The sequence below is a fragment of the Balaenoptera acutorostrata genome, chromosome 20, assembly GCF_949987535.1.
Source record: "Balaenoptera acutorostrata chromosome 20, mBalAcu1.1, whole genome shotgun sequence".
NCBI lineage: Eukaryota > Metazoa > Chordata > Mammalia > Artiodactyla > Balaenopteridae > Balaenoptera > Balaenoptera acutorostrata.
This window is the reverse complement of record NC_080083.1, coordinates 46637778-46665043: the sequence shown is the minus strand read 5'-3', so window position 1 is coordinate 46665043 and position 27266 is coordinate 46637778. Positions and strand designations below refer to the sequence as shown.

Here is a 27266-nt window from a genome sequence, read left to right as displayed (position 1 = left end):
GAGGAAAAACTGACAAGATGTAGTAATTGACTAGAGTTGGGGGATTGTAGTACAGGAAAGAGACAAATCACATGTGTTGATGGGCAGAATGATGGTGGTATAACAGGTGGAAATCCAGCAGTTGGCAAGCAGAGTCAGTTTGAGGGAGATGAGTTCAGTCTTAGGCATCTTTTATTGGTGAGCATAAAGCAACCAGAAGGCTCTGTTTGAGTGGAAATGTCCCTCAGGCAGATGGGCAGACAGGTATCCGTTTTGACTTATTTCTGACTCGCGTGAAAAATGTGCATATAAACTGAACAGGTACATTGTTGCTGAGGGAAGAGGACAAAGCTAAAGCTAAAGATTCAACGTCATCCACTGAGTTAGTGGTTCAAACTGAACCTCAGGCGTTTAACAGCTTCTCTTAAACATGTCTAATTCATGGATACATTCTCACTGTTTAAAAAAAGAAATGTCACAGAAGTATATAGGATAAAATGTGAAGATTCCACCCCACCTTCCCTACCACCAATAAGGTAACTCCTGTTACTGTTTTGATGTGTGTCCTTCCTTCCGAGCTCTTTCCTTTGCATTTTGTTCCCCTAATGAGGTAATAACTTTACTCCTTGCTCAGTAACTCGTGCTTTTCCCTATGCAATATGCTTAAGAGATATTTTCGTATTAGTCCCTCTAATTTCTAATTGCCCGTATCCTTCTAACACCTGGACAGATTCTGAGGGCACTGAGCCAAAGCTTTGGTGTTGCCTAGCATAGGATTTCTTTATATTCATTTGCTGATATTGATAAATGTTTGCCAGTTTTCTCATTGATTTGCAGGAGTCATTTTAGACACATAAGTGATTGTGGAAAAAAAGTAATTGGCATCATGTATCCAAGAAATTGGACAGATAGGAAGTTCAGGTTCTGAGGAGATGCCTCATTGTTTGTGCCAGTGGCCTCACAGTATGTTTTTATTAATTGTGCACACCGGGAAGCTGATAAGCTGTGGGAATTAGAAAGCTGGTCTTTTCTGCATTTGAATATTCCCCACGCGGTGGCCATGATTCTTTTCCTTATTCTCTACATTCTTTTCCTACCTATTCAAGGATATGAACTGTGTTTCTTCACAGAAATTTCCAAGGAAACTCTATTTCTTACATTGATGAAAGTATATGGAAGGCATACCGCTGGACTGAGAAGCTGTGAGTATACTCTCCCCAAATACGAATACAAAAAGTTAACTGCATTGTAAGATCCTTCTTGGTCCAGAATTTTGAGGTCAATACCTGTGAGAAAAGGTATTTCCCCTTCCATATCCCAAAGCAACCTGATGATTGAAATTCTGTGTTTATTTTAAAAATTAAATTCGGCAGGACCTCTTTAAAATCAGTAAGAGACAATTTAAACTTACTTTCCATTATGCAAGTAATACATGATCATATTCTCGATAGATAACAATGAAATAACAGGTATAGTGAAAACCCTCCTTGTGCCCTAATCCCCCACCCACTACTTTGAGTTTAGTATTAATCCTTGCAGACTCTTTTCCATACGTTTGAGTACATACATACTTACAGATAGCAAAATAGGTTTGTGTGTTTTTCTTACCTTTTTTTACGTAAGTAACATCCTGCAACTTGATTCCTTCGTTTCATGATATGTCTTAGATTTCTTTCCTTCCCAGTACATAGAGGGTTACCCCATTCATTTAAACTCCTGCATAGTATTCCATAGTATGAATGTATCACAGTTTAATAATGCCCCTATTGAAGGATGTTTAGATTATGTCCAGTCTTCTTGTTACTTGCATTGCTGCAATGAATATCCTTGTACATGCATTTTTGTGAGCCTGGTCATTTATTTCTATAGAATAGTTATCTAGAAATGGGATTGTTGGGGTGAAGGCTATTTAGATATAAAATTTTAATTGCCCTCGAAAAAGTTGTGCCAGCTTATACTCCAGTCATCCTGCTGTGATGACATTCATTTCCCCACACCCTACCAACACTGGATAGTCTCCCCTTTTTTTTTTGCTAATCTGACGGGTGAATAAAAGGGGTCCCATCTGAATTTGAATTTTTCGTATTACTTGTGAACTTAAATATCTTTATATGTTTACTGAACATTTGTATTTCATCTCTGAATTGTCTGTCCTTTGCCCATTTTTCTGTTACTATTTTTTTTTATTGATTTGTAGAAAAAGTCAGTTTAGATCCATAAGTGATTTTGGAAAAAAACATTCAAAGTAATTTTTCATGACAGTCTGTGGTCATATCCTTAGTTCAATTTGAATAGACAAGTCATAAATGACTTCTGAATTAATAATAAAAGACATAACATTCAATCTAAAAACAAGTATTATGACCACCCTTAAAGAGATGCCCCCTTAGTCGGATATCTTACTGGTAAGGAAAAAAATGCTAGAACCAGGCAATTTGTTTTAATTTACAGATTTCGTAAATAGTATATGTAGTTTATATTTCCTGTGGTAGTATCTAACTTGGAGATTTTATTTCCCAAACTTGTAAGAAAAATGAAAGTCATTTGGCACAAGAAATAGATAACTTAATTTCCTCTGGGAGTGGAGGGGGGTGGTAGACTGAGGGACAGAGGTAAGAGAAAAAGTTTGAATTGTGTGCTACATATTTTTGGAATTTTGAGATGTGAGTATATATGACATATTTTTAAAAAATAAATTGAAATTAAAAACTTAATTTTTAAAAAGCATGTGTTTGGGAGGCGATACACTGTAACATGAGTCTGGTAAGGTTTGAAGATGTCTAAGTCAGCTTGAGGTTTCTACCTTATAAGCAGAGGTTCCTAACTTGAGGTCAGTGTTTCCCCAAAGCAGAATTTCTTTATACCTCCTGCTCCCCCGTGTATACCTCTTTGGCAAGCTGCAGAAGCTTATGTTCTTGGGATAATGTTTTATAATGTATAATAAGTCAATCTATATAGAAAAACAAAGGAAACCAACTATATTGAAATAGTTTTCAGAATATTTTTAAAATTAGTGAAACAGTAATAAATATGCTTCTCTTAACACATTAAATAACAAGATATAGTGGTAGGTCTAATAAATATTATAACTCCAGGGTAGTGATGAGAATAAATGATATTTCGAGGTATCTGCAGCATATACGTGATATGAAATGACCTGTGATTTCTGTTGGGGACCAAATTAACTATACTGCTGATCTACTGTGGTTCGTTGCCTACATTCATAATGGAAGGAAGTGCTGATTTTAGTTAGAGATTTGTGAAAACTGAGATGTAATTTTATTTCCCATCCAAGTTTGGCACTCTGGATTCAGTCCTCTCTATTCACAGACCTCTGCCCTAAAAGGATGATCCACAAGTCGAAATTGCATGCACACTTTTGCGTGGGTTCAAGAAAGTGCAGTTTTTTAGGGAAAAGAACCATTGCTTTTCTGAAATTCTCGAAGGATTCTTGTCTCAAAAGATTGAGTCACAAATGTAGGGGAGAAGAAAGACATTTCTTTTCCTGTACTTATCCTCATGAGTGACGATAAATGGATAATTTGTTTTAAGTAAAGGTATCTGATAGTTGATAACTTGTCACTTTCTGAATTCATTCAGTAAATATTTTTTGAGTATCTACTATATGCCAGGAACTGTTTTACATGCTAGGGTTACAGGCCCAAGAATGAAACAGCCCAAGTATCCCAGTTCTCAGGGGGTTTACAAGTATATAAAAATAAGTATATAAGTATAATAAATAGATAGGTATAATTTCAAGCATTGCTAAGTACTTTGGAGAGAAAGAAAGCAGGGGAAGCAGAGTAAATCAGTTCCAGAAAGGCCAATTGTTTGCATTATATATATAGTTAAATCAATCAAACAAACAAACCCTGAGCCCTCTCAATTTCCTAGAAGCTACAGAGGTGGAGAGAAGGATAATTGTCAATAATACAGAATCAAGAATGAATGTGAAATTCAGAAGATTGCCGTAGACCAGAACCCTGGTCAGAAGTTAGACATGGATCTTTCTTAAATGTTACTTCATGCCTGGTTTTGATATTTTCATGGTGTGAGAAAGTTTTAGATCTGGCTCTAACTCTGATTCCCCATAGTTTAAAAATTTTTTCCTCCGTCAAAATGAATATTTGGAGTTCTACAGATTAATGTATTTTATTTCAGTTATTGAGTTATTGCTTATTTGAAGCTCCTTTTTGGGTAATTTTTTGGTGACTGACTCATTCTCAGTCTAAACTTTACTTCTAGGCTGAATTTACCGTTGTTATTTTTAAAATTTCTACCATCCTGTCATCCAAACAACTTCACAGAAAGAAACCCCATTAATTTGAAATACATACTGTTTGGTTACCCCCTGTCCTACCATGATATTCAAACTCTAACCAGTCTGGTATGGGCATCAGCCAATCAGAGAAGACAGTGCCATAAGGAGTGGAGGATCAGCCCCCATCTCTTTGCTGTACTTCCTGAATCCTTGTCAACGTTCAAAGTTACAATCAGTATATGTGAGTTCCACTTTTGTGTAGCTTTTTTTCATATACCATCATTTCCTGTGACGTTTGTATATCATTTATGGTATATACATACAGTTTGGTTATGCGATATGGGGAGGTAGAGCTTTTTCCTACCTTTGCAGGTATGAAAAGGGTTACCATAAATGTCGTTGGACATATTGATTTGGTTTTTTTCTTTTTGGATCATTTCCATGGAAATGTGAAACCACTACTTAGAGGTGAGAAAACAATCAGTCTTAGCACCACCTGTTGACCATTCCCCCTAACATGTATTCTGACAATCACTGCGATTCCTTCTAACATGGTGAATTTCAAATTGAGGTCAGGGTCTGTGAAGCATGCTCAGGGCTCCAAGAGTCCTTTGTGGGAATTGAAGTCTTTTGTGTTTTTGTTTTAGTGATCTTTTAAAAATGTGTGTGACTATATTCTGTATAATATGAACCACCTTAATAACTGAGTTGCAGAGTTTCCAGGTAGTAATATTTTAATTCTCATAAGCTATGAGTAAAGAATTAATTTATGAGCTGGAATTAAGCTATGAGATGGAATTAATATAAATATGTGACCAAGAGACACTGTGAGTGAAAAGCAGAAGGTTTTAAATGCAGAACTCAGTGGAAATAGTTTCACAAGGCAACATAGCCTGTGCTCAGATCCCCAAGGCTCCTGAAGGACGTACCACTGTTAATATCACCTGCAAGGAAGGGGATTCTTCCAGGCAAGAGAAACCTACCTTTGACGTCTTATAGAGTTTCTTCTGTACTGGCTCTCTCTACTACTCCCTCACTCCACTCTTGGGATACTGGCTATGTGCCTTCCTGCTTATCAGATATAAGAAACAGGTGCAAGACACCACCCCCTCCTCCCCGCAGCATGTTCCTAGTCTTTATCGTGAGACCAGCGGAAGCAAAGGGCTTAACATTCCTCTGGCAGACCCAGGCGTCAGGCTTGACTGTGAATCGTTCCTGCTCCCTTCATTCTGCATTCTGGAGAAGTCATTGGCTGGATCTCTCAGTTTCCTAATTTATTTTTTAACTGTCATTTCTGCTTCTCATATACTGAGATTTTTTATTATTGCCAACACTTTTCATTTGTATATTCTTGAGTTGATTAATGGATGCACTATCTGCTTACATCTGTCTGAGGGTAATAACTGTGCTATCCTAAGGTCCTCTTGTGCTTTGTTAACTCTGATTCATTGGCTATAAGCTCTTATGTTTGTTTTTGTTTTCTGTCCTTAATGGAGTTGGCTTTCTCACATTGTTTGGTCCTTCCTGAGTGTAATTCATCTTTGTAGTTGAGATTCTACTACGTTTGTTTCCCAGCTTTAGGGGAGAAGTGAAATGAGCTGTTGGGGCTTATTACTCCCAATGGGTTCCCCTGAGAATAAGGCAGAGGTGGAAGGTGACTTCTGGTGGCTAGTCAGGGAGTGCATACCTTTCTTCCAGGGTTCTGAGACCTTGCCCCCTTTCTAACACCAATTGCTCCTGCCTAGAGGAAGACACCTTTTGCTGCCTGGATCAAGGGGGAAAGATGTGGGGTTGATGTGAGCTGTAGGCTGCTCCTACCGCACTCTTCCAACTGATCGCCCTGTAGTAGCTCCAGGACGTTTCTGGTAGGGGAGCATTTGTGGAGCTGCTCCCACGCATTGAGCTAAGGTTGTGATTCTTAAGTTATATCTTTTCTAGGGATTCTAGTTATGTCATTCTTAGGGATTTTGGTGGAAGTTGAAGGGGTGGAGACTTGACATGTTTCAATCTGCCAACTTGAAATAGCACAACTTCTTAGGAAACAATTTTGTATCCCTATTACATCCTAGACAAACTCGGGCAAATATGTATCAGGATACAAATACAAGAATGTTCAAAGTAGTATTGTTTTTGTTTAAATATTTATTTATTTATTTATTTATTTATTTATTTATTTATTTATGGCTGAGTTGGGTCTTCGTTTCTGTGCGAGGGCTTTCTCCAGTTGCGGCAAGCGGGGGCCACTCTTCATCGCGGTGCGCGGGCCTCTCACTATTGCGGCCTCTCTTGTTGCGGAGCACAGGCTCCAGACGCGCAGGCTCAGCAATTGTGGCTCACGGGCCCAGTCGCTCCGTGGCATGTGGGATCCTCCCAGACCAGGGCTCGAACCCGCGTCCCCTGCATTGGCAGGCAGACTCCCAGCCACTGCGCCACCAGGGAAGCCCAGCAGTATTGTTTTTAATAAATAAAAACTAGAAAAATCTCAGTATACACCAACAGTTGAATGAATAAAGTGTGGTATAATCGTACTTAGAAGTCATACACTTCATCAGAAACATAACGCAAGCCACATAAGTAATCTTAAATTTTCTGGTTGCCACTTAAAAACACAAGTAAAATGAAACGGATGAAATAAATGTTAATATCTTTTACTTAACCCTTATTTACAAAATATTTTCATTTTAACATGTAATCATTATATACATTATTAATAAGATATTCTATGTTTTTTTCATACTAAGTATTTAAAAATATCCAAAGTGTTATCATATCTACATGTAATCAATCTAAAAATTAATGAGAGAATCTATATTTTCTTTCCCATACTAACTCTTTGAAATCACAATTTGGTTGCTAAATTTTCTTACAAATACTTGATCGGTATTGAGATTTCATAAAATTTACAGTCAAAAATGTAGTATCACATATGCAAATTGTTGCTAACATAAACATTTTCCAATAATTACATTGAGTATCAGTTTTTAAAATTTTAATTTTAAAATAATTGAAATTAATTAAATTAAAAATTCAGGGCTTCCCTGGTGGCGCAGTGGTTGAGAGTCTGCGTGCCAATGCAGGGGACGCGGGTTCGAGCCCTGGTCTGGGAGGATCCCACATGCCGCAGAGCAACTCGGCCCGTGAGCCACAATTACTGAGCCTGTGCGTCTGGAGCCTGTGCTCGGCAACGAGAGGCCGAGATAGTGAGAGGCCCGCGCACCGCGATGAAGAGTGACCTCCGCTTGCCACAACTGGAGAGAGCCCTCGCACAGAAACGAAGACCCAACAAAGCCATACATACATACATACATACATACATACATACATACATACATACATAAAAAGAATGTAAGCAGACAAGAATAGCAGTAAAAAATAAAATTCATCTCAGTCACATTAGCCACTTTCAAATACTCAGAAGCCTCATGTAGTTGGACATGCAACACTACATACTACAGGCAAAAACAAAATAATTTTACAAAATAATGTTGAATGAAAGAAGCAATGTGGAAAATAATACATATAATATGATTCCACTTATATAAAGTTCAAGAAGAAGCAAGACTAAACTGTGTTGTTTATGGCTGATAGAGAAAAGGCAAAACTACATTTAAAAAGCAAGGAAATTATTATTAAAGTCAGGATAGTGGTTCCCTCTAGGAAGTCAGAGAGAGGGTTGTGATTGGAAAAGGGCACACGGGGTCTTCTGGGATGCTGGCAGGATTCTTTCCTGACATGAATGGTATTACGTGGGGGTCTGTTTTGTAATTATTAAACAGTTGAACAGTTGTTCAATTGAATTATTGAACAGTTATGTATATTTTATGCACATTTTAGTTTTCAAAAAATTTTTAATGCGGGAAAAAATCAGATGGCTTCATTTGCCCTGATACAGTTGTGTGTGGGACTTCCCAATAAGGTTTGGGGAAAGAGAGGAGGGAAGGGCAGCTCTGCAACGTTGGTGCCACCCAGAGCTGGGTTCTAACAGAGACTTCGTGATCTAGAGAGTAGGCATTAACTATATGATTTGGTGGGAAGAGTGGGTGGGGCGTGGGTGTGTGTGGGTGTGTGTGTGTGTGTGCGCACACGTGCACGTGCGTGATGGAGAGAGATGGACAGAAAGGAGGACGTGAAAAGAAGGTTTAAATGAAAACAGAGCAGAAATCACCATCCCTAAATTAGATAAGAATTAGGTTATTTAGGTGGCACCACTACCCAGCTTTCCTCCACATATAGGAGTTAGTCCTATGTAGTACATAGTTGTAGTTATTTTGCAGTTTGATCCAGAAATAACCTTTTCATTTTTCAGAATTCTCAGTGAAAATTATTTGACTGAAATACATAAGGACTCCTTTGAAGGCTTGCTATCCCTCCGATATTTGTAAGTTAATCATATTTATTTATGAGTTCTTATCTATAAAGTAGATTATCTATAAAATAATTAAGGGGTTCAAGTTAGATAATCTCTTCAGTTTCTCCTAGCAATAAAATTCTACAATTCTTTAAGTCTGTGTAGGGTCCCAGCCCATCACTAGCACTATATATCTCCTATTCATTTTTAATTTTTTCATTATATAGACAAGGTATAGATAGAAAAACACACTTTAGTTGTAGAGGAAAAGTGGTAATGAGGTCTGAGCAATTATAGACTCCCATATGAACCTTGTTATATAAGTGTTCATATACTCTCCATCTGTATTTATATTTTGTTTATGACCTATGGATCAAATCTGGCCCACAGTCCGTTTTTATACAGTCCATAAGTTAAAAGTGATTTTTTAAAGGGCTGTAAACGAGAAAAAAAAGACACGAAGAAAAATATGTGACAGAGACTGTATGTGGCCTGCAAAGCCTAAAATATTTACTTATCTGGTCTTCACAGAAAAGGTTTGAAAAAGTTGGTTTAGTGAAATGAGAGGAATTAAAGTTAACCTCAAATTGTCCCCTACAGGACAAGAAAATATAGAACACTTACATTAATATGAATGCCATTAACTCATAACTTTGATAATTTAATCTAAATTAAATTAACATTTAAATATTAAATATTTAAGTAGATGAAGTATGTAAACAGTATTGTCAAGGGACTTCCCTGGTGGTCTAGTGGTTAAGACTTTGCCTTCCAGTGCAGGGGGTGCGGGTTCGATCCCTGGTCAGGGAGCTAAGATCCCACATGCCTCATGGCCAAAAAACCAAAGCATAAAAAAAAAGAAGCAATATTGTAACAAATTCAATAAAGACTTTAAAAATGGCCCACATCAAAAAAAAAAAAAATCTTAAAAATAAAATCAGTATTGTCAAGAACACATTAAGTTACCAAAAGAACAAACTGTTGTTAAGGATTTCGATGCAGGAATTGTGATACCAATATTAAGAATGTTTAAGATGATGGTTAAGTGGTATATTTAGAAATGTTTACACTAAATAAGCATATCAGAAATGCCCCTAACAAAAATCTCTCCAGCCTTTTTTTTTTCTGTTTTTTGTTTGTTTGTTTGTTTTGTTTTTTGGGCCACGCCACACGACTTGCGGGATCTTAGTTCCCTGACCAGGGATTGAACCCAGGTCCCCAGCAGTGGAAGCGCCGAGTCCTAACCCCTGGACCGCCAGGGAATTCCCTCTCTAGCTTCTTTATCAAAGAGGAAATGCTTGCCTCGTATTTCCTTTATTTAGGGATAAGGAGATAACTGTGTTTTTTGCTATAAAAGCTCAGTTTTTGTCCTTTGTCCATGGCATCCAAAGCTGTGTATGTCATTAATCCTTATTAAGCCAATTAATGATCCTCTTTAGCAAATAGATTCTTCTTGCAAATATAAAAGAATTAAGGGAAGTGGGTATAAAGAGCCTCACATGACCCTAAAAATAGTTCTTTTAATTATCAGACCTTCCAAGCCTTAAGGGGCTATCACCTTTATATTAGTCTCTTCTCTGCCATCTGGGCTCCAAACCTTACACAGTTTGGAGAAAAACAAATAAGATAACTGCACAGTGGAATAGGCCCTTCATTACTTCTACTATGTAATACTTTATAATCTGATTATTTCAGGTTAGCGTAAGTACTCTCATTCTTTAAAAAAAAAAAAAAGCCAATCAATAAAAAAGCGGAAAAAAGAATATGCTAATCAGCACTATGCCTAGTGTTGTAAACACGAAGATGGGTAAGACAGGACTCCTTTTAGCAACTCATGATCTCACAGGGAAAATAAACATATAAGCTCAAACCATAATGACAAAGTGCTGTGGAGGCACCATGAAGTCATAAAACTACATTTCTTTTAAAACAGTCATTTCCTCCTTCTATCCACTCCCCAGCTATTTGTTGATTTTATAAATATTTGAGTTTGCTTTATGTCCACACGTTGGCTTTAAACATGATAGACGATGCACATAAGCAGGATTTAGTCCATACTTTGAAGGAGTTTATGCTCAGAGGACATGGGTTGCAAAAATAGCTATATTTAAAGAAAGAAGTGAATATGGGCAATGAGAGCTATAAGTTGGTATTGGAGCACAAAAGAGGGAAAAAAGACTTCAAATTGGATCCGGGAAGATGTTACTAGAGCAATGCTGTTTAAACGGGACCTCGAAGGGCCATTGGGTATCAATGACAGACAACTTGGGAAGAATAAGCTTGCAAAAGGAAAGTGGGAGAAAGGCAAAACACAGGAAAAATACTCTGAGTACCTGTAGAGTACAAGTGGGAAGAGTAGGAGATTAGAGCCAGATCATCTAGGGCTTTGGAGGCCAAGCCAAGGATAACATGTCAAGCTACCATGTTACCACAGCAGTGCTTTAGGACAAGCTTTAGCCTGCAACAGAACCAACCACTTGGAGGGCTTGTGAAAACACAGGCTCCACCCCCATAGTTACTGATTCAAGAGGTCCAGAGTAGGGCTGAGTATTTGTATCTTCAGTAAGTTCACAAGTGATGCTGGTATTTGAGAACCACTTCCGGAGAGTTAATCTGGTGATTGCGTGGAGGATGGCTTAGAAAGGGAGAGGGTAGAGATGGAAACACCAGTCAGAAGACAGTTATACCCATCCAGGTGAAATGAGAGACTAAGCTGGAATCAATGGAAATAAGATAGTCAGCTATAGTCAAGAGTAGGTATTTTCGAATAAAAGTCAATATGATAGAAAGTGTAATACTGAATTAAAGTTACATATTAATGAGAGAAGTAACTTCCTTTCAAGTTGTGTGAAAGGGTATCTTTTATTTCTTCTGGTAATGAATTGACCTAGAAAAACAGAACTATACTGGGAGGTGTGTAAATATAAGAATATTCCTTTTAATATTGGAAATTATAATGATTATAGAGATAAAAACTTTGAGCTCATAATCCAGAATTTGGTGAGACCACGAAAGGTGGAATCTCATCAATGCTTCTGCTCTTGGGAAAGATTACCTCCAAAATCTATCAAGATCCATAGTTGTATATTTAATTTATGAAGATCCTGAAGGTGAGACTCTTAAGGGAGGTGAAGGCAGGGTTAGGGGCTCTGGAAGGTTCAAGTAATAATTCCTAAGGTTTGGAGTTTAGACCAAAGCTTCTTATTTATTATTATCATTCTAAAGTCTACTAGTTATTCCTACTAATTAGATATCTAATAGCTAATTGAGGCAATATTTTCCTTTTACTTTTCCTAGAGATTTATCCTGCAATAAAATACAGTCTATCGAAAGACGTACATTTGAACCACTACCTTTTTTGCAGTTTATGTAAGTTACAAGTATAACTTCATTATATTTGGAATTTTTGTAAAGCTTAATTTTTTATAAAATTAATTTGTTACTCATTTTGAAATATGATTAAAATTACTGCTAAAATTCTGTAGCCAATCCTTTTTGTCTCTAGCAAAGATTAGTGTGAGAATTATTACACAGATCAGAGTGAATCATTATAGAGCAGTGGTTCTCAACCAGGGTGATTTTGCACGCAGGTGACATTTGGTAGTGTCTGGAGACATTTTTGCTCGTCAGAACTGTATATGCTACTGGCATCTAGTGGACAGAGGCCAGAGATGCTACTAAACATCCAACAGTGTACAGGAGAGCCTCCCACAGCAAAGAATTATCCAGCCCAAAATGTCAATAGTGCTGCCTTTCTAGAGAAATAAAGATCACTTAACACAAGTATTTAATGAGCATTTACTATTTTGTATCTAATGCACCACATATATAATCATGAAAGTATAAATCATAATGTCTTCCACAGTGAGATTTCTTTAGTGTATGGAGGGAGTAGTGTTGTTATGTTTCATCATATATAAATTAGAATTATTGCCAAAGGATAAATGTTCTGAAAGAATATATATTTTTCTTCTTCTTTTGCTTGTGTCTTTTTTTGTAGAAATCTTAGTTGCAATTTACTCACAGAACTGAGCTTTGGAACGTTTCAAGCCTGGCATGGAATGCAGTTTTTACACAAGTTGTAAGTGAAATCGAAGATGAATACGTGTAAAAAACTGTGTGTAAAAGCATCATGCAGTTATTGGTTAGCTGGGTGTAAGCCCAGTATGAATTCTGGAAAGTATGTCTTGAGAGCCATTTTTTTTTTTTTTTTTTTTCAAATGAGGAAACTAAGGCACAAAGAGGCCAAGAGACTTGTTTAACTCATATATATGAAACGCTCTGCTTTCCATAGTACTGATCTTTGGCACGGGCAATAAAAGGCACCAAGCAAAAACACTCAAATTAGCATTGTCATGGAATCCCACTGATGTCTCTCCAATATGCGAATGGTCCATGAAGTTCCACTTTTGAATTTCACTTTGATTCCTGCTCATGTGCAAAGTTCCTAACTGCTTAAAATGTATGCAACACAGAGCTGCAAAGAGCTAAGTTTAGCACCGAATTCGTCAGCGAGCAAAAGGTGTGGGTGCTTCCCCAACCATTACTAGCTCTTTTAAATGGTAAAGCGGAAAGAATTCCTGAACGCCCACCACAGGGCTCTCCCCAGCCACCCAGAACATTATTTTTCAAACAGCATATATCTCTGAAGTGGATTATCTGTGGCCAATAGGAAGCTTTGAGGTGTGGAAAAAGACGTTGTTTGTGTTCAGCTGTAGTGTGAGAAATACAAAGAAAATACATTGCTGTAGCCTAATTCAATATACTTTCTTTGCTGACTACTCTTCAGTAAGGAGTGTGGGTTTTACACCCTTTCAGCTCAAAAATTCTGTGATTTCTCATGGCACAAGGAAATGAGAGTAGGTACGTTCAATGGCCCGAAGGCGATTTTAGACTCAAGGTAAAGAGCTCTTCTACACCTGGCTTTGGAAAAGACTCTCTTACCTGTCTTGTGGTTCAGAAATCCAGTTTCACACAGTTCATTTTGGGTTAATGAAGGTGCTGAGGCTGTGTCTGGAGCTGGATTAGCAATTCCTGCAGATGCCTATCTTTAGCGGCCTCCTTCCTTTTCCTTGTTAGTGTGCTGATGCCTACCTTGGGGAGAGAGCACCGAGGGTCAGTTTTTCTTTTGCCAGCACACCGGAGAGCAGGCTCATGAGGTCCCTTCACCAGGAGGTTTTAGTAGCGTCAATACGACGTCTTAAACTCACCTCGTTTCCTAAACATCCTATAACACCAAGAGTTCCTTATAAGAATCAGAGTTTCACTATAGTCATGTAGGCAACACAGGAAAATACCTTGTGGAAATAAATAAATAAATAAATAAATCACAATTTAAAAATTAATGAACTCATTCAAAAACATTCACTGAGTGCCATGCCCACTGTGTGTCAGCACTGTACTAAGTGCTGGGGATACAAAGACGCATAGGGCAGGGACTTTGTCCCCAAGAAGCTTTCATCCTGGAAGGAGAAAGATGGATGTTGATGGGAAAACATATATGAGAGCCATTCTAGCATCTGTGCAGCAGGGTAACAAGGTGAGGAGGGGGGTGATGAAGTAGACAATGGGTGGTCGGTTAGAAAAGATTTGTAATGGAAGAGGCACCAACTTGTTCCTTTTGAATTTGTGTTCCTCTTAAATGACAGAAAAAGGTAGTGAAAGAATCAAAACTATCTGGTGTTGGAAATAAATTAGTACTGTACTCCTAAAACTCATTCACAGTTACTTTCAAAAGATTGTCACAGTATACTAAGTCTCTGTTTTGGGCTAAGTCTTTCTAATAGACAAAGCTAATTTGCTTCAGGAAACATTTGCCATGGTGAGATACAGACTTTATTGCATCTCTTTCCAAAGGCAAGCCACCAAGGGAAGATGCCGCCCTCGAGTTAAGTCATTTTACTACCTATGATGACATATTACTGGGGTGTTTATAAGTTGCCTGCATTAAATAAGTTTGGCAGAGGGCCCCAGCTGAGGTGGATTTATCATGAATTCAACGAAGCTTAGGCCTCAGGGCTCCTCACTTGCATAGGTCCCTTCCAAGGTCTTGAGAGGGGTCCTAGCGATTTTTGTATTCATAACTGTGCATGTTTTTATTAGACAGGATTTCCCAAAGTAGATGAGGTTCAGGCCCCACAAAACCTTGATTCATCACCGGGTTTCAGGTAATTATAAGTCAGTAGGTTTCTTGAATGAAGCCTCTATGTTATTGACAAACATCAGGTGAAGTAGTTAGCAGTGTGGTAGTCTATTTGAAATCCGAAATCGACCTCAAAGATGAGCTAAGAGCTTATTAATTAATAAAGTACCACTTTTTGAATGGTGGTAGTAATCGTATCTCTTTCAGATAAAATCAGGAATGAAATATATTATGGAAAACCAGCAGTGGTTGATAATCCTAAATGTTAAGTCTACTTTTTTTTCTGACTTTAAAGTGTTTCTCCTTCATTCACCTATGCAGGTCCAGACTGATGGCTTATTTTTAAAAATTCTTTTAGTCACTTCACTGGTCCTAACAATACAAGCTCCATGATTTTAGAAACTGAAGGACTCTACAATGTAGAAAGGCTATATAACTTAACCAGACAGAGGACATTCACATGCTGGCTTGTCTGTGGTACATCAATATTGTACCAAGAACATAAGCACTAAGAGAGAATAAGAGGAACATCAAAGCCTTATCCCTATTGAATTATTTACCCCATTGTTGAGAATATCAATGAGGTAGGTGTGGCCACACTATGAGGGCAAATTGAGCTGCGGTCACAGAGCCGCTCTAATGCTCCCCCGGTCAACTAGCATTGGTTTCCTTTCGATAGCTATGTACACACAAAAGCTTACACACTTCAGGGTGTTGTCGTCACTTTTTGCTGTGTACTAGAATCCTGGCAGCTTCTCAGATTTAGAAAGGCATAAACGCTAAAACCAAAACTAACTTGGGTCTGTCCTTTGGGGTGATTTAGGGTGGCTGTTTTATTTGTAAGAGTTCAAAATTTTGAGATTGTCACACCTAGCAACTACTATACTTTTCTTCTCCCAACTGCATCTTATTCTTCCCACCTACAGTATTTTCTCCCATTCTATATGTTTTTTCACTTTCTTGATAGTGTCCTTTGAAGCACAAACTTTTTCATTTTTATAAAATCCAATTCATCTATTTTTCCTTTGGTTGGTTGTGCTTCTGGTATCATATCTAAGAAACTGTTGTCTAATGCAAGGTCATAAAGATTTACTCCTGTGTTTTCTTCTAAGAGTTTTACAGCCTTAGCTCTTACATTTGGATATTTGATCCATTTGGAGTTAATTTTCATACATGGTGTGAAGTGTAGGAGTCCAGCTTCATTATTTTGTGTGTGGATGTACAGTTGTCCCAGCATCATTTGGAAAGACTGTTCTTTCCACATTGAATTGTTTTGGCACCCTTGTTGAAAATCAGTAGACCATAAATATGAGGGTTTATTTCTATACTATCAATTCTGTTCCATTGATTTACATGTCTGTTCTTATTCCAGTAGCACACTGTGATTGCAGTCGCTTTGAACTGAGTTTTGAAACCAGGATGTGTGAGTCCTCCCACTTTGTTCTTTACCAACATTGTTTTGGTTATTCTGTTTCCTTGAATTGCCATATGAATTTTAGAATTAGCTTGGCAATTTCTGGAAAGAAGTCAGCTGGGATTTTGATAGGAATTGCAATGGAACCATAGGTCGATTTGGGAAGTAGTGAAATTTTAATAAGATTATCTTCCAGTCCATGAATCCAGCATGTCTTTCTATTTATTTAGATCTTCTTCAATTTCTTTCAACAGTTTTGTACTTTTCAGTGTGAATCTTGCACTTACTTGGTTAAGTTTTTCCCTAAGTATTTTATTTGTTTTGATGCTGTTACACATGGAATTGTTTTCGTGATTTCATTTTTGGATTACTCATTGCTGGTGTGTAGAAATAATATTGATCTTATATCCTACAACCTTGCTGAACTCATTTATTAATGCTAACAGTTATTTTCCTAGATTCCCAGGAATATGTCTTGTGGTCTTCCAGTTTCCCAGGAATACATTGGAACATTTCAAAGTCTCTGTGGACATCTCATTCCTCAGCTTTTCTTTTTAAGCTTTTCGGTTGGGCTGTTTTTTGCCCCGAACTGTTATCCATTGCCTCATGCAACCGCCATGTTAAAATATTTGCTTGAAAATGTTTTCCAAAAATGCCACCTGAGGAGAGGCTTTTCTCACTAGACAGCTCTCAGTCAGGTCAAAGGCAAGCCTTTCAAGTGAGGTCTTCCAGGGGACCACCAGACATGTAAAACAATGACAGTTCTTTGGGAATGAGGCTTTGAAGGACCTCCCAGTCCATGCTGCTCCTCCTGGTACCAGGGATGTGGGCTGTTTTTCAAGGCTACCACTGGCATGGAGAGCAAAGGTCAAGGACAAGTTCAAGCAACACAGATCTCATTGTTCTTACAGAAATTAATTTGTTTTCCTTGAATAAATTGCTCCCCAATTTGCTGCAAGCCTGTCGGTTAAATTTCCAGAGTTCCGAAAAAGTTGATTCTGACCATTTTTGCCAGTTTTGTTGTTGTTGTTGTTGTTGTTGTTGTTATTGTTATTGTTGCTTCTATGGAGGGATGAATTTTCAGATGTCCTTCCTCCATCATTTTTACTGATTTTCCTGCAATATCTTTTAAAATCTCTAAAGTCTCAATGACCATAGGCTAATTAAATATTTATCATGGGAGATGATTAAGGAAAAAATAAATAAAAAGAGAAATAAATAAATAAATAAATAAAAAGAGAAAATATAATTCTCATAGAGGCTTTCCCAGATGTGTAGATGAAGTTTGAAAAGGTATTTCTATATTTAGTGCTCTCAAAATTAAGGTTAAAGTAACAGATGTTTTAAATCCCCATCCCCCCGCCCCCCACTTTTTTTTTCATTCAGGTTAAACACAGGCTTTAGAGTCAGAACTGAGTTCAAATTCCAGCTCTGCTTCTTACTAGCTTGATGACCTAGGACAAGTTATATAACTTCTCTGTGCCTCAGTTTCCTCATTTGTACAATGGGGTAATATATCTATCACATAAGGTTACTGTGAGGATTAAATGTTAAATGCTGATCACAGATGCCTGGCAACCCAAAAGATATTAGTTTTGATAATTATTTTACAGTATTCGCAAAAATACGTTAATAATTCTTGAGTAGAGTTAACCTAAAGTCAGATATTCTTTTCTTTCTTCCTGTTTCCTTTGGGTTTTTTTTCCCCCCCTTATTTGTTTTAAGGAACTAAGGAAAAAGAAGGAAAGAACTAAGAAGAAAATCTATTCCAGCATTTTGGAATAAAATTTTGTTCCCCAAAATTAATTTGTTTATTTTATTGATATATAAACAAAATGTTATTTATTTATTCAGCAAACATTTATTAAATATCTAGTAAATATTAGGCACTATGTCAGGCACAGGAATAATAATGACAATAAAGTGTGGTCCCTGCTCTCAAGTTGCTGGCAATCTAGGAGACTGACAAGTAAACAGGTGATTACATACACAGTAACAAAGGCTATGATACAGGAATACGCATGGGACTATGTGATGGGAGTATGGCTTTCACCAGTTCCTCTTGGATTTATCTCTTCTTCTTTGGCTCCAGAACCAAGGAATTAGCCCTATTTTTGTCTTTCACTGGGTAGTTTAAATCATGAAATGTTAAAAAATTTGTAGAGATGAAAGAAAAACACCTTGAATTATGGAGGACACTAGAAATAGTACTTTTTTACAGAGCAAGGGCTTCCTACCAGCATAGTCACTTCTAGGGTTTTTAACCTGAAAAGTTCTTTGGCATGTTTTGTCTTTACTGGCCACTTTTTTTTCTATTTTTTTGTTTGTTTGTTTGTTTCTCTTCTCCACTTTATCATCTAGAGACCTGGGTAGTTCCCAATGAAAGAGTGTTTTACAGATGCTAAGGGTGATTTATAGGTAAAGACAGAAAATGAGTTTTTTTTTAAACCTTCACGTTCCGTACCAAAAAAAATGAATATAAGCTTTCATGGAAGTAATTGAAAATGCAGATAATTTAAATTCCATTCCATTTTTCAGAATTCTCAATCATAATCCTTTGACAACAGTTGAAGATTCTTATCTTTTTAAATTGCCAGCATTAAAATATTTGTAAGTATTGCAACAGTTTCATGGCTCATGAGATAATTTCTGCTCTTTTTTACTTTCGTCAAAGATTGAGTACTTTGGCTAAAAAGTCATAATTTAGATTTTAACTGGGTTATTGAAAATAAAAGTTATTGGCAAAGAAAACGATTAAGAAAGAATATACATGGGTAAGACAGCCAGCAGAGAATGAGAACAGTGTTGAAGAACACATATAGATATGGAACATGTAGATGCATGTAGGAATATTATTTATCCCAGAAAGCAAAAAGGAATAAGGGGTACATTATTTTTTTTAAAAAAGAGTGATCAAAAGAGGTAGATGCAATTGAAAATGAGAACTTAGGATAATAAAAAATGATTGTACCATTCAGCACCAAGGCCATTAATTTGATGATGCAAATTTAAATTTCTTCAATAAGAGCTCTTTGGAATTATCATATATGGCAAGTAAGAAGCCAGAATTGAAGTAATCACATGTTAAGTATCTTTTTAAGTTTAGAATTTTTGTCTTTGGGTTTTATATCATGCATGTTTGGGCTTCTCCTTCAGAGACATGGGAACAACACAAGTGTCACTTACAACAATTGAAAGCATCCTCATGATGACCCTTGAATTGGAAAAACTGTAAGTTGATTTTTCTTACATTTGTTTTCACTCAATTGTTTTTTTAGGTTTGTCGTATTATTTTCTTAAGTCAGGTTTATTTATGTATAATTTTCACTTAACAAAATTCACTATTTTTAAATATACAGTGTGATGTGTTTTGACAAACGTATAGTTCTGTAGCCACCACCACAATTGAGGTAAAGAAAACTTCTGCACTCCCAAAAGACCCCTCATGTCCCTTTGTAGTCAATCCATCCTCCTCCCGCTACCAGCCCCTGGCAACCACCAATCTGATTTTTGTCCGTATAATGTTGCCTTTTCCAGAATATCTTATAAATGAAATCATGTGGTATGTAGCCTTTTGTTTTTGGCTTCTTTCACTTAGCCAGTCTCTTTGGAGATTCATCTGTTTTGTTGCACCTGTCAGTAGTTCATTCCTTTTTATTGCTGAGTAGTATTCTAGTTGTGTGGATACACAGTTTGTTTACGCATTCATCATTTGATGAACACTTGAGTTGTTTCTAGTTTTTTGGCTATTATGGACAAAGCCTCTGAAAACACTCACATGTGTGTGTGAACATATGTTTTGTGCGAGCATATGTTTTCATTTCTTTGGGGTGAAATGCCTAAGGGTGGGATTGCTTCATCATATGCTAGGTGCATATTTAACTTTTTAAGAAACTGCTAAACTGTTTTCTAAAGTGCCTGTGCCATTTTGCTTTCCCACTAGCAGTCTATGAGAGTTGCAGTTGCTCCACATCTTCAGCTGATCCTTATATTTATTTTCTAAAAACGTTTAACCTTTCTAGTAGGTGTGCAGTTGCATCTCGTGGTTTTTGCCACATTTTGCATTTCTGTAATAGCTGATGATGTTGAGTGTCTATTCATGTGCAAACATCTTTTTAAATGAAGTGTCTGTTCAAATCCGTTTTTTAATTGGATATTTATATTGAGTTTTAAGAGTGCTTTATATGAAAAGCAATGGAAAAAGTCCTTTCTCCTAGATATGTGTTTAGTAAATATCTTCTCCCAGATTGTGACTTATCTTCATTGTATTAAAGTGTCTCTGAAGACTAGATGTTTTAAATTTTTGATGAACTCTAATTTAGCAATTTGTTTTCATATTTATTTAATTTATTTGGTTGTGCTGGGTCTTAGTTGCGTCAGATGGGCTCCTTAGTTGCGGCTCATGGGCTTCTTAGTTGTGGCATGCGAACTCTTAGTTGCGGCATGCGTGCGGGATCTAGTTCCCTGACCAGGGATCGAACCCAGGCCCCCTGCATTGGGAACTCGGAGTCTTAACCACCAGGGAAGTCCCTTAGCAGTTTTTCTTAGATGGTTTGTGCTTTTTTGTGTCTTATCTAAGAAATCTTTGTGTGAGACCCTATTGTCTGACCCAAACTCACAAAGATTTTCTCCTATGTTTTCTTCCAGAAGTTGTATAGTTACATTTAGGTCTATGATTCATTTTGAGTTAACTTTCATATATGTTGTGAGGGAAGGGTCAAGTTTCATTTTCTTGCAGTTTAAAAAACTATTTCTGTAGGACCGTATTGTGACAGTTTATTACACAACTAACTGCACCTTAAATTGTGCCGTCCCCCCTCCAATATGGCAAGCTAATAGAAACTTTCTGTTATGCCAAGGCTAGCCGAGGGGATTGCTTGTGATTAGTAGGCGGAAAGGGCCCTGCGTTTAGCAGTCTGTTCCAACCGTCTTTGTCAGGTCAGCTGACAAATGACTGTCTTCACCACGCCGTCACATCTGTTGGTCACTGCTCTAGCCTCATCTTCCTCAGCCTTCCACAGCATCTGCCGCAATTGCGATCCCTCTCTTGTCAGCTAGATGCCCTCCTCTCTGGATATTAAAAATTATTTCCCTATGTAACTACAATACTGTTAACACACAGTATTGAAGAAATTAAATTCCTACAGAATAATATTACCTAATAAAGAGTTGCTATTCAAATTTCCCCAATTGTCTCTCTCATATAATATCATTTCTTTTAACAGCTTTTTGAGGTATAATTGACATACAATAATCTGTGTTCACACACACACATACATACACACCATGAAGACATCATCAAAATCAAAATGTCCATCACCTCAGAAAGTTTCTTAATGTCTCTTTGTAATTCTTCCTTCCCATCGTTCCTTGCCCTTCCCAATCGCCAAGCAACCATTGATCTGCTTTCTGTTTGCATTTTCTAGAATTTTATGTAAATGGAATCATACAGTGTATACTTTTTTCTAACTGGCCTCTAACTCGGCATGATTATTTTAATCTTCATCCATATTGTTGTATATATCAGTAATTCATTTCTCTTTATTGCTGAATAGTATTCCATTATATGGCTGTACCACAATTGATCTATTCACCATTGATGGGCATTTGAGTTGTTTCAGTCTTTGTCTACTACAGATAAAGTTGCTATGAATATTTGTGTACAAGTCTTTGTATGGATGTATGCTTCCATTTCCCTTGGGTAAATACCTGCAAGTAGAATGGCTGGATCATTGGTAAGTGTATGTCTACGTTTTTAAAAAAATACCTATTTTCCATAGTGGTTTGATCATTTTACATCTCTACCAGCAGCGTTTGAGAGTTGCATTTTCTTCACGTTGCGGCCAACACTTGCTATGCTCAGTATTTTTAATTTTAGATAGTTTAATAGGTGTGTAGTTGTATCTCACTGTAGCATCCCTAATGATTAATCATGTGAAACATCTTTTCATATGCTTATTTTGCATCTGTATCTCTGAATCTTTTATCTATACTTTTCTGGAATTTTGAGAGTTCTTTATATATTCTGGAAATTAGTCCTTTATCCAATATGTAAGTTGCTAAGTATTTTCTCCCATTCTGTGACTCATCTTTTCATTCTCTCAGGAGTGTCTTTTGCAGGGCAGAAATTCTTAATTTTGATGGTGTCTAATTTATCTATTTTTTTCTCTTATGGATTATGCTTTTGGTGTTGTATCTAAGAAATCTTGCCTAACTCAAGGTCATAAAATTTTTCACCTGTTTTGTTCTAGAAGTTTTATAGTTTTATGTTTTTTAGTTCTATGTTTTACATTTAGATCTCTAAACCAATTTGAGTTCATTTCTGTACATGGTTTGGATGGAAGTTCATTTTTTTTTTTTTTGCACCTGGATATTCAATTGTTCCAGCATCACTTGTTGAAAAGACTATCCTTTCTCCACTTAAATGCCTTTGAACCTGAAAGTCAGTTATCCACATCTCTCTACTTCTGAACTTTCTATTCTGTTGCCTTGATCTTTCTGTCTATCTTTACACTACTATCACAATGTCTTGAAAGTGTAGCTTCATAAGCCTTGAAATCAGTTACTGTTAGTTCTTCAACTTTGTTCTTTTTCAAAGTTGTTTTAGTTATTCTAAATTTTATTTCCATATGAATTTTAGAATTAGCTTGATAATTTCTATAGCAAAGCCTACTGGGATTTTGATCTATAAATCAATTTGGGGAGAATTGATGTCTTAGCAATCTTGAATCTTCTGATCCATGAATACATTATATCTCTCCAGTTATTTAGGTCTTCCTTAATTTCCCCCCAGCACTATCTCCTCACTTAACTAACACACAGAAGCATTTATTTGAAAATCTTGTAATCATGCTCTGTTCACCAAAGCACAATTCCCCAAATTATATTCTGAGCAACACTAGCCCCCCATAAATTGTCATCCTGAATCAAATATATTTTGGAAACATTCCCAGCAACAAAATATTCTCTTCCTAAACATTCACAACTCAGGGAAATATATTAAATTCTCAATAGTGGCACTTTGTTTACTGTATTTTACACAGAATTTTTTCAAACCCATTTGGCTACAGAATCTTTCTTTCTTCACTATATTTACACACATAACCACACACTCCGAGTGACAGCATGGGAATCCATTTTTAGAAACACTGACCTAGAAAGTAAAATAATGTATTAGTCTGTTTGTGTGGCATTCATGGACATGCATAATCTATTCTAATCCTTCTTTCATAACTTCTTTTCCCCTGAGATGTTAAAATCTGGGAGAATAGATTTCACTGTTACAACTTCCTGATTCTATAATTTATATCATGGCTCAGCCTTTGACCCCTCTGGGGCTACCCCCACAGAGTCTGCCTCAGTGCATAGTGACCTTTGCAATCTCTAGAACATCATTGCTCTATCCCTCCTCTGGTGCTTCATAAAAATCCTTCTGTCGCTTTGCTAATTGCTCAAGAAAAAGTCTAAGTAGAACAGGTGTTGGGTAGGAAGGCCACAGGAGGCTTTTGCAGGACCGCAATAGACAAAATTATAAGTACTTTTGATGACCTTGAAAAACATATGTGGTAATAATCAACAGGAAGACACTGCAACTCACCAAAAAGATACCTCACATCCAAAGACAAAGGAGAAGCCACAATGAGACAGTAGGAGGGGCGCAATCACAATAAAATCAAATTCCATAACCGCTGAGTGGGTGACTCACAATTGTTCTCCAGTGGGTGACTGGAGAACAACTATACCACAGAAGTCCACCCACTGGAGTGAAGGTTCTGAGCCCCATGTCAGGCTTCCCAACCTGGGGATTTGGCAATGGGAGGAGGAATTCCCAGAGAATCAGACTTTGAAACCTAGCAGGATTTGACTGCAGGACATCGACAGGACTGGGGGAAACAGAGACTCCACTCTTGGAGGACACACACAAAGTAGTGTGCACATAAGGACCAAGGGGAAGGAGCAGTGACCCCATAGGAGACTGAACCAGACCTACCTGCTAGTGTCAGAGGGTCTCCTTCAGAGGCAGGGGGTGGCTGTGGCTGAACACGGGGACAAGGACACTGGCAGCAGAAGTTCTGGGAAGTACTCCTTGGCGTGACCCTCCCAGAGTCCCCATTGGCCCCAGCAAAGGCCTGCAGGCTCCAGTGCTGGGTCGCCTCAGGCCAAACAACCAACAGGGAGGGAACTCAGCCCCACCCATCAGCAGACAAGTGGATTAAAGTTTTACTGAGCTCTGCCCACCAGAGAAACACCCAGCTCTACCCACCACCAGTCCCTCCCATCAGGAAGCTTGCACAAGCCTTAGAGATAGCCTCATCCACCAGAGGTCAGAGAGCAGTAGCAAGAACTACAATTCTGCAGCCGCTGGAACAAAAACCACATTCACAGAAAGATAGACAAGATGAAAAGGCAGAGGGCTATGTACCAGATGAAGGAACAAGATAAAACTGCAGAAAAAAAACGAAATGAAGCGGAGATAGGCAAGCTTCCAGAAAAAGAATTCAGAATAATGATAGCGAAGATGATCCAGAACCTTGGAAAAAGTATGGAGGCAAAGATAGAGAAGACACAAGAAATGTTTAACAAAGACCTGGAAGAATTAAAGAACAAACAGAGATGAACACTACAATAACTGAAATGAAAAATACACTAGAAAGAATCAATAGCAGAATAACTGAGGCAGAAGAACGGATAAGTGACCTGGAAGACAGAATGGTGGAATTCACTGCTGCGGAACAGAATAAAGAAAAAGAATGAAAAGAAATGAAGACAGCCTAAGGGACCTCTGGGACAACATTAAATGCACATTTGCATTATAGGGGTCCCAGAAAGGGAAGAGAAAGAAAAAGGACCCGAGAAAATATTTGAAGAGATTATAGTCAACAACGCCCCTAACATGGAAAGGGAAATAGCCACCCAAGTCCAGGAAGCACAGAGAGTCCCAGGCAGGAGAAACCCAAGGAGAAACATGCTGAGACACATACTAATCAAGTTGACAAAAATTAAAGACAAAGAAAAATTACTGAAAGCAACAAGGGAAAAAGAGACAACATACAAGGGAACTCCCATAAGGGTAGCAGCTGATTTCTCAGCAGAAACTCTACAAGCCAGAAGGGAGTGGCATGATATATTTAAAGTGATGAAAGGGAAGAAACTACAACTAAGATTACTCTATCCAGCAAGGATCTCATTCAGATTCAATGGAGAAATCAAAAGCTTTACAGACAAGGAAAAGCGAAGAGAATTCAGCACCACCAAACCAGCTCTACAACAAATGCTAAAGGAACTTCTCTAACTAGGAAACACAAGAGAAGAAAAGGATCTACAAAAACAAACCCAAAACAATTAAGAAAATGGTAATAGGAACATACATATCGATAATTACCTTAAATGTGAATGGATTAAATGCTCCAACCAAAAGACACAGGCTTGCTGAATGGATACAAAAACAAAACCCATATATATGCTGTCTACAAGAGACCCACTTCAGACCTAGGGACACATACAGACTGAAAGTGAGGGGATGGAAAAAGATATTCCATGCAAATGGAAATCAATTGAAAGCTGGAGTAGCTATACTCATATCAGATAAAATAGATTTTAAATAAAGACTGTTACAAGAGAAAAAGAAGGACACTACATAATGATCAAGGGATCAATCCAAGAAGAAGATATAGCAATTATAAATATATATGCACCCAACATAGGAGCACCTCAATACATAAGGCAAATGCTAAGATCCATAAAGGAGGAAATCGAAAATAACAATAATAGTGGGGGACTTTAACACCTCACTTACACCAATGGACAGATCATCCACACAGAAAACTAATAAGGAAACACAAGCTTTAACTGACACAATAGACCAGATAGATTTAATTGATATTTATAGGACATTCCATCCAAAAACAGCAGATTACGCTCTCTTCTCAAGTGCGCATGGTACATTCTCCAGGATAGATCACATCTTGGGTCACAAATCAAGCCTCGGTAAATTTAAGAAAATTGAGAACATATCAAGCATCTTATCCGACCACAATGCTATGAGATTAGAAATCAGTTACAGGGAAAAAAACGTAAAAAACACGAACATATGGAGGCTAAACAATACGTTACTAAATAAGCAAGAAATCACTGAAGAAATCAAAGAGGAAATAAAAAAAATACCTAGAGACAAATGACAATGAAAACACGATCATCCAAAACCTATGGGATGAAGCAAAAGCAGTTCTAAGAGGGAAGTTTCTAGCAATACAAGCCTACCTCAACAAACAAGAAAAATCTCAAATAAACAATTTAACCTTATACCTAAAGGAACTAGAGAAAGGAGAACCAAAAAAACCAAAGTTAGTAGAAGGAAAGAAATCATAAAGATCAAAGCAGAAATAAATGAAATAGAACAAAGAAAACAACAGCAAAGATCAATAAAACTAAAAGCTGGTTCGTTAAGAAGAAAAACAAGATTGATAAACCTTTAGCCAGACTCATCAAGAAAAAGAGGGAGAGGACTCAAATCAATAAAATTAGAAATGAAAAAGGAGACGTTACAACAGACACTGCAGAAATAAAAAGCATCATAAGAGACTACTACAAGCAACTCTATGCCAATAAAATGGACAACCTGGAAGAAATGGACAAATTCTTTGAAATGTATAACCTTCCAAGACTGAACCAGGAAGAAACAGAAAATATGAACAGACCAATCACAAGTAATGAAATTGAAACTGTGATTAAAAATCTTCCAACAAAGAAAAGTCCAGGACCAGATGACTTCACAGGTGAATTCTATCAAACATTTAGAGAAGAGTTAACACCTATCTTTCTCAAACTCTTCCAAAAATTTACAGAGGAAGGAACACTCCCAAACACATTCTACAAGGCCACCATCACCCTGATACCAAAATCAGACAAAGATACTACAAAAAAGAGAAAATTACAGACCAATATCACTGATGAATATAGATGCAAAAATCCACAACAAACTACTAGCAAACATCCAATAAAGATGTTTAAAAAAAAAAAAAAAACAACTAGCAAACAGAATCCAGCAACGCATTAAAAGTATGTGATCAAGTGGGATTTATCCCAGGGATGCAAGGATTCTTCAATATATGTAAATCAATCA

General features: G+C 37.3%; 1 protein-coding gene across 11 annotated transcripts in view; it reads left to right on the top strand.

Moving 5' to 3' along the window:
• The window catches only part of LOC130705808 (leucine-rich repeat-containing protein 37A3-like), a 651297-nt gene that overhangs the window by 5110 nt on the left and 618921 nt on the right, over positions 1 to 27266 (top strand). For 4 of the 11 annotated variants that reach the window (XM_057535142.1, XM_057535144.1, XM_057535141.1 and 1 more), the window contains 3 exons: positions 1110 to 1181; positions 8547 to 8618; positions 11886 to 11957. In XM_057535142.1, the coding sequence (XP_057391125.1) occupies positions 1110 to 1181; positions 8547 to 8618; positions 11886 to 11957 (216 nt within the window). Of the gene's footprint in view, positions 1 to 1109; positions 1182 to 8546; positions 8619 to 11885; positions 11958 to 12588; positions 12670 to 18682; positions 18755 to 19300; positions 19819 to 27266 lie in introns of those variants that run through there. The other 7 variants (XM_057535146.1, XM_057535148.1, XM_057535147.1 and 4 more) reach the window with 7 other exon arrangements.